The sequence below is a fragment of the Polypterus senegalus genome, chromosome 4 (genome assembly GCF_016835505.1).
Source record: "Polypterus senegalus isolate Bchr_013 chromosome 4, ASM1683550v1, whole genome shotgun sequence".
NCBI lineage: Eukaryota > Metazoa > Chordata > Cladistia > Polypteriformes > Polypteridae > Polypterus > Polypterus senegalus.
Window position 1 is genome coordinate 29,592,819 of NC_053157.1, and position 8,898 is coordinate 29,601,716.

General features: G+C 38.8%; 1 protein-coding gene across 1 annotated transcript in view; it reads right to left on the bottom strand.

Annotated features, from left to right (window-relative positions):
• Window positions 1-8,440, bottom strand: part of cfap53 (cilia and flagella associated protein 53) — a 37,043-nt gene extending 28,603 nt beyond the window's left edge. Inside the window, exons 1-2 of the mRNA XM_039750393.1 lie at window positions 8,209-8,440; window positions 2,036-2,265 (exon numbers count right to left, since the gene is read on the bottom strand). Coding sequence (XP_039606327.1) covers window positions 2,036-2,265; window positions 8,209-8,280 — 302 coding nt within the window. The 5' untranslated portion in view covers window positions 8,281-8,440. The remainder of the gene's footprint in view (window positions 1-2,035; window positions 2,266-8,208) is intronic.
• Between the last annotated feature and the right edge of the window lie 458 nt (window positions 8,441-8,898).

Sequence of the window (8,898 nt, forward strand, 5' to 3'; positions counted from 1 at the left end):
TAGGGTGGCTGAACGCATGCAAGGAGAAGTGGTCGGATCATCTGCTGCAAACTGCGTGTTTTGCTTGATGCTTGTCATTGTTTTAAGAGCTGAGAACAAGTTAAAGTTTCTCTCGTGGGACTTCAAATTGTCTTCTGAGAAGATCACGTCTCGTCTCTCTAGTCTGCCTCCCAAAGATTTTTTTTTTTTATAATAGAGAGAAACATTTCTCTGCCTCGCAGTTAGGAGACCTGGGTTCGCTTCCCGGGTCCTCCCTGCGTGGAGTTTGCATGTTCTCCCGTATCTGCGTGGGTTTCCTCCGGGCTCGGTTTCCTCCCACAATCCAAAGACATGCAGGTTAGGTGGATTGGCGATTCTAAATTGGCCCTAGTGTGTGCTTGGTGTGTGGGTGTGTTTGTGTGTGTCCTGTGGTGGGTTGGCACCCTGCCCAGGATTGGTTCCTGCCTTGTGCCCTGTGTTGGCTGGGATTGGCTCCAGCAGACCCCCGTGACCCTGTATTCGGATTCAGCGCGTTAGAAAATGGATGGATGGATGGATGGAAACATTTCTCTATATTACATGCTGATACTTTATAATATTTTTATGTTAATTTTTAAAATCGTCATCATTTTTATCATGATTTTCATTCCAATGTCCTGGTCATTACTGACAAATGAGTACAATAGGGGGGTCTGATAATCAAGTAGCTACAGCCTTTCACCATTTCGTGTTGTCTGTCCTGGGATCTATTTTATTCACCTTTAATAGTTGTCATTATCTGAATGTAATTAAGGAAGCCAGAAACATGGATTTAAGGGGGAAATGACCAAAGAGAGAGAAGTGCCATGGTAAAAATTCTGATGTTCCTAAATGTATATAAATGTAAATCTCACATACTGTGCTTTTCAGAAGAGACGAAAACAAACGACTGCTTAGACAATGACATCAATTCAAGATGAAAGGGAGGAGTAAACAGAAAACAGGTCGGGATGAAAACCTGCAGCCACTGTGGTCCTTCAGGGCTGGGAACTTGGGAACAACTGACTTACACCCATATTGTTTGTAGTGGTGGCCAGGAAAAAATTCTAATCCCACCACAACCCTCACTCATTGGCCAAGAGGCCTGTCTTTAATTCAGAATGCCTTTCCCATGAAGCTTTGGTTTCTTAATTATGATTTACACTGTTCATTCCAGAAGTGTCTATTTAACAATATTTTACCAAAAAAGTGCACATTTTGCATATTTTGAGCAAACAAATGGATAACTGAAATGTGTATTATGCATTATTAGTAACGTTGAGACTTATCTTCTTTTTTCCATGGCCGTTTTTCACATAGTTTCCCATTTTTGAGTTTGTCACTATTTCTATCAGAAACTTAAATTACACGTAAGATTAAAAATTTTTCTCAACCACTAGCACAAACTAATGAAGTAGGTAACATATAAAAATAAATAATTTTCAAATAGAGTATTCCTTTAATGAACTATGTCTTGTACAATTTGCCATTTTAGTACTGTGAACGGTATTGCCACTACACGTTTAAAGCTTCTGCACCATCAGGACTTAAAATGAATACATTCCACTCTTCTGAAAAGTATAGTGACCATAAAGTGAAATTACTTAAATTCTGATTATGAACAATACAGATTTGATTATTTTCATTATTGGCTTTAAAACAATATAAAATTCTCAAAGGATATTACAATAATCTGTTCACTGGGACCAACTTAGTGTGTTTCACTTGTTTACAATACTCCTGATTAAGAGTACAGTCTATTCAAAAAGTTAACACCAGCAAAGGAGCTCAGAAAGAATGAAAACTAAGGACAGCTCAGCACAGCATAGGATCACTGTAATTTAGCTACCACATTCTATATTGCCATTTTTATTAACAACATAAATAAACAGCAACCGTGGGGCTCACATTTTTAACTGTCACATCTAAAAAAAACTCCATGCAAATAAAAATAAACTCAGTGAAGATAATAAAGAATTCATTACTGAGTACAATCAGCAGTTCTAGCCACAAGGTAACCTAGCTGCTTTTGACTAACCTTAACCTCCTGTCTTCAATTCCTGAATGGTATAGGTGCAGACCTTCATTCACCCTTCTCTGGACTGCACCATGTGTAATCCGCTTCTGTGACAGCTGTTCCCACTTGTTTTTGACATCCCAAGTATCTTGGTATTGTACAAAAGCCAACATATCCTTTCTGGCATCTTCCTGGCGTCTTCTATCCAAAATAAGGAAATAAGGAGGCCTTGAAGAAGCAGGTTTTGCCCGCTTAAAAAAGAAAAAAAAGGAACTAAACCCAATGTTCCACAGGTACATTAAAATATAATAATACATAATAGAAAAAACTGCAAATTGCTTTTTAGAGAAAACATCCTCCCAAGTGCTTTGCTGCTGCACCACCAGAAGAATTATGCATACTTAGCAGGTGAAGCTCTTCCCCTGGTGAATGAAGACATGAAGTCTCAGTCTAACTTTGTTTTACACAGTTTATCACATTAGATAATGGGGAAAGATATCCACAATTTAAAGGAGTGATCTGAAATTTAACAACTAAAAATGATCCAATGAATGTTTACAAGTATTCAGTTTTTTTTTCTGTATAATATAAGGATACTAGAAGTGGAACATTTGGAATACTGGTTTGATAGTTGTCAAACACTAGGACTTTGGTCACAGAGTAGGCACAGATTATACCCAAACCATTTGTGAACATACAGGTTCCAAGTTTTTCACCCAATAGTCTATCTAATGTACAGTATTCTGGTATAGTACAGTGTCTGTGAGTGTGTGTATTATTAACACACAAAACTCAAATATTATCACACACCTGACAATATAAGGCAACTATCAGCAATCTCTTATTGGCTAAGTATATAATTAAAGTGTCGTATGCATACAGGATAATGTAAAAGCTACTGTATAATCATGAATGTTTCATCTAGGATTTTGCCACAATAAGACTTAATAACTGGCCTGCCATACTTGACAAAATGAACTGACACCTTAGATAATGATGTTTCCTGTTCAAAAAAGTTCCAGCCATCCATTTTCCAACCCGCTGAATCCGAACACAGGGTCACGGGGGTCTGCTGGAGCCAATCCCAGCTAACATTGGGCACAAGGCAGGAACCAGTCCCGGGCAGGGTGCCAACCCACCGCAGTCAAAAAAGTTTAAAACAGTAAAACCATATCATCCAGTCAAGACTTAGAGTCCTCGTGTTTCTTCTATGGACTGCACAACAGTTTAATTTATTTAATTTGGAGTTCACTTAAACTCCATTCACCTGCCCCTTGTTTGAACCAGCGTAATCAATTTTTGAGTCATGGAGAGCAGGATCCTATATCAGCCATTAAGGGCAGAAGGCAGGATGCAACTAACTGAGCACTAGTCTGTTTAAAAAAACTTATTTAAGGTGGGTCAAGTTTCGATTTGTCAGGCAGCCTAACCTGTTTGTCTCTGAGATGTAGAAGGAATATCAGAGAAAAACCAAAGCAGACACAGTGTGAATATGCAAACCCATCCTGGGCCACAGTTTAAACACAGGAATCTAGAGTGGTGAAGAAACAACACTAACAACTGTGTTATCATGTGGTTTGTACATCTTAATAAAAGCAAAAACCCGAAAAAAATAAAACTTAAGCAGCTTTTGCATGTGTGATCTTGTGCTCTTGCAGTATGGCAATTTTTATAATAACAACAGGCAGTCATCTTGCTTACTTTTTACATAGTTTAAACACATCTATATCCCAAAGTTGCTTAAAAAGAAAACGTTCAGCTCCTACAAATATTCCTCAATGCTCATCCCTCGTTGTCCAAAATATACCTATTACTCTTTCTCTCCATTTTTTTAATGAACAGTTAACATGGGTTCAGACGGGGGAGATCATATTTGACTAATATGAAACAAATGGATACATTCAAAGGGGTGCATATGATAAGCAATAAAGCTGAAAGAGGTGGAAGTTTAGAAAGTAATGTGCAGAAGGATGCAAAATTGGATAAGGAACCTTATCATAATTAGATGATGCAAAAGTGTTGTCTCTCTGGGGTCAGTGCTGGGGCCGCTGCCACTTTTAATATACAGTACATAAGTGATCTAGACAGACAGACAGATAGATAGATAGATAGATAGATAGATAGATAGATAGATAGATAGATAGATAGATAGATAGATAGATAGATAGATAGATAGATATGAAAGGCACTATTTGATAGATAGATAGATAGATAGATAGATAGATAGATAGATAGATAGATAGATAGATAGATAGATAGATAGATAGATACTTATTCTTTTGCAAGTTTGTCACACAAAATGTTTCTGATCATCAAACACATTTAACCATTAGTCAAATATAACACAAGTAAACACAAAATGTAGTTTTTAAATGATGGTTTTTATTATTTAGGGAGAAAAAAAATCCAAACCTACATGGCCCTGTGTGAAAAAGTAATTGCCCCCTGAACCTAATAACTGGTTGGGCCACCCTTAGCAGCAATAACTGCAATCAAGCGTTTGCGATAACTTGCAATGAGTCTTTTACAGCGCTCTGGAGGAATTTTGGCCCACTCATCTTTGCAGAATTGTTGTAATTCAGCTTTATTTGAGGGTTTTCTAGCATGAACCGCGTTTTAAGGTCATGCCATAGCATCTCAATTGGATTCAGGTCAGGACTTTGACTAGGCCACTCCAAAGTCTTCATTTTGTTTTTCTTCAGCCATTCAGAGGTGGATTTGCTGGTGTGTTTTGGGTCATTGTCCTGTTGCAGCACCAAGATCGCTTCAGCTTGAGTTGACGAACAGATGGCCGGAAATTCTCCTTCAGGATTTTTTGTTAGACAGTAGAATTCATGGTTCCATCTATCACAGCAAGCCTTCCAGGTCCTGAAGCAGCAAAACAACTCCAGACCATCACACTACCACCACCATATTTTACTGTTGGTATGATGTTCTTTTTCTGAAATGCTGTGTTCCTTTTATGCCAGATGTAACGGACATTTGCCTTCCAAAAGTTCAACTTTTGTCTCATCAGTCCACAAGGTATTTTCCCAAAAGTCTGGGCAATCATTGAGATGTTTCTTAGCAAAATTGAGACGAGCCCTAATGTTCTTTAGCTTGACAGTGGTTTGCGTCTTGGAAATCTGCCATGCAGGCCGTTTTGCCCAGTCTCTTTCTTATGGTGGAGTCGTGAACACTGACCTTAATTGAGGCAAGTTAGGCCTGCAGTTCTTTAGACGTTGTCCTGGGGTCTTTTGTGACATCTCGGATGAGTCGTCTCTGCGCTCTTGGGGTAATTTTGGTCGGCCGGCCACTCCTGGGAAGGTTCACCACTGTTCCATGTTTTTGCCATTTGTAGATAATGGCTCTCACTGTGGTTCGCTGGAGTCCCAAAGCTTTAGAAATGGCTTTATAACCTTTACCAGACTGATAGATCTCAATTACTTCTGTTCTCATTTGTTCCTGAATTTCTTTGGATCTTGGCATGATGTCTAGCTTTTGAGGTGCTTTTGGTCTACTTCTCTGTGTCAGGCAGCTCCTATTTAAGTGATTTCTTGATTGAAACAGGTGTGGCAGTAATCAGGCCTGGGGGTGGCTACGGATATTGAACTCAGGTGTGATACACCACAGTTAGGTTATTTTTAACAAGGGGCAATTACTTTTTCACACAGGGCCATGTAGGTTTGGATTTTTTCTCCTAAATAATAAAACCATCATTTAAAAACTGCATTTTGTGTTTACTTGTGTTATATTTGACTAATGGTTAAATGTGTTTGATGATCAGAAACATTTTGTGTGACAAACATGCAAAAGAATAAGAAATCAGGAAGGGGCAAATAGTTTTCACACCACTGTAGATAGATAGATAGATAGATAGATAGATAGATAGATAGATAGATAGAAATTAAATAGGAAACAGGAATATATGCAACAAGCTGGTTATGTTTGTAGGTCACACTAACTAACTGGGATGGCAGACAGTCTAGAATCTGAAGAATCAATGCAGATAGGCTTGGACAGATTTCTGGGTGATTAAATTTAATTCAAATAAATATAAGGCATTACATGTATTACACTACACAATGGATGGTCTGGAACTTGAAAATACCAAAATGAGAAGAAGCTGATAGATACACTGGACTCATCACTACCTACATCAGACAATGTACACAGAAGCCATTACAACGACTAACAATGTTAGGTTATATTGCACTGTGTGTACGGTACAAGCCAAAAGAGGTTATGCTTAAGCTTTGTAGTACACAGCTCACGCCTCACTTGCAGTGCTGTGTGCAGTTTTGATATCTGTGTTACAAAAAAGACATAGGAGCACTACAAAAAGTCTAGAGAAGAGCAACTAGGCTGATTCCAGGACTGCAGGGGATGAATTATGTGGAAAGTTTAAGCAAATAGGGAACATGCGGTGCCATAGTTGAGGCTTTTAATAAAAATTGTGAACTGAATTAGTAGAGCAGATCCAGCCGTTACTTTTAACTAATTCAACAAGAACACTGGGGCACAGTTGGAAACTTGTGAGGGGTAAATTTCGCACAAATGTTTTACGTTTTTACTTGCAGAGAACCACAGACACATGGAATATGTTTCCAGGTGCGGTAGACAGTAGGAAATTAGTTCAATATGACAGGCGTACACTGTTGAGATGAATGGCCTGTTCTGCTCAAAAATGTGAAAGTGAATTTGTAAAGGCATTAACATTAGTCATTAAGCCGACATGCACACAACGTAGTATGGGTACAATATATAGTTAGTAATATCCAATTTGGCATTTTAATGCTTTGTGTACATACAGTATATATATATACTCAGCAAAAAAAGAAACATCCCTTTTTCCAGGACTGTGTATTTCAACAATAATGTTTTAAAAATCCAAATAACTTTACAGATCTTCATTGTAAAGGGTTTAAACAATGTTTTCCATGCATGTTCAATTAACCATAATCAATTAATTAACATGCACCTGTGGAATGGTCGTTAAGAACTTAACAGCTTACAGAAAGTAGGCATTTAAGGTGACAGTTCTAAAAACGCAGGACACTAAAGAGACTTGTCTACCGACTGTGAAAAACACCCAAAGAAAGATGCCCAGGGTCCCTGCTCATCTGCGTGAACGTGCATTAGGCATGCTGCGGGGAGACACGAGGACTGTTGATGTGGCTAGGGCAATAAATTGCCATGTCCGCACTGTGAGACGCCTAAGACAGCGCTACAGGGAGACAGGAAGGACAGCTGATCATCCTCGTAGTGGAAGAGCCCGGATCTCAATCCCATTGAGCATGTCTGGGACCTGTTGGATCGCAGGGTGAGGGCTAGGGCCATTCCCCCCAGAAATGTCCAGGAACTTGCAGGTGCCTTGGTGGAAAAGTGGGGTAACATCTCACAGCAAGAACTGACAAATCTGGTCCAGTCCATGAGGAGGAGATGCACTGCAGTACTTCAAGCAGCTGGTGGCCACATCAGATACTGACTGGTACTTTTGATTTTGAGCCTCCCTTCATTCAGGGACACATTGTGAAACATTTTTAGTTTATGTCTTATGGTGTTGACTCTTTTAGTGTTCATACAAATATTTACACATTAAGTTTACTGAAAGTAAAAACAGTTGAAAGTCAGAGGACGTTTCTTTTTTTGCTGAGTATATATATATGGCGCCCTGCCCGGGGTTTGTTTCCTGCCCTACGACCTGTGTTGGCTGGAATTGACTCCAGCAGACCCCCGTGACCCTGTAGTTGGGATATAGCGGGTTGGATAATGGATGGATGGATGGATGTATAAAAATTGTATTTACTTCAGTCTTCAAATATTTGCTAATTTGTTGAAGTCTACGTGTAATGATTTTACTGACTATATGGCATCTGCCAATCAAACTGCTTGCTGCTTCCTTGTGATCCGCGGATTCTTGCATTTGTTTGCCCGGCCAAATCCCCACCCCGCCGAAACTTCAACCTCATTCGCACCAATTGCCCCAAGTCGTCAGTGCCATCCAAAATTACTCGCCAATATATGCTTGAAACACAACCAACAAATTATGAAACCAACTACAGTTAAGCGACAGGGTTTATTCGACACCGCCGACTATCTTAGCGACTCTATGTACAAAACATTACATAGTTTGTTATATTTCAAAAATATATTGCAAAATTATAAATCTGTCAAGATGTTCCATTGAAATAGTAAACTGTTATAATACTCACCACAGCCACAGAATGCGGAGTGGGACCGGTGAATTCCCGACAGCGCTGTCTGGTCCTCTCACTCAAAAGCATTTTTTAAAATGTATTTATTTAGTCAAATATTTACAATTTGGTACAAGAAAAGGTGTTTCCCTATGAACCCCCAAGAAAGACTAGCGAAACGTTTTAAATAATAAACCAAACTAAATTTTAAAAAACCTACACCCCGTAACTTACACGGCTGGGGATTTGAATAAGCAGGGGTTCGGTGGCGCTAGCAACAAAAAAGCAACAGTAAAACCACGCCCACTTATCTTGGCCTCGCCCTCTGCACAATATAATAAAAGTCTCCAAAAGCAGGGAGACAAAAAAGGCTGCTTACCTTTAAATGGACTTCTTAGCAGTCAGCAGAGCAAATGACCATAATATATTTCATTAAGCGTATTCATTCTCTTTAGTAGTATAAATGTCAGCAATTATGATGCACTTCGGATTTAGAAATAAACCTTAAACATGCACTAATGTTCTAATTAGTATGTTTTAAAAACTAGTTTTATCACGTAAAATACCATGACTCGAATAAACATTTCTCTGCCAAGTTCTACTTTCTATGTGAACATGGTCGTTTAATCAATTTTTTTGTTTGTTTTCATTCGTCGTTTTTATAAAATCCCCTGATGAGTTGGAGAATATTGAGACAGCAATGAGTGA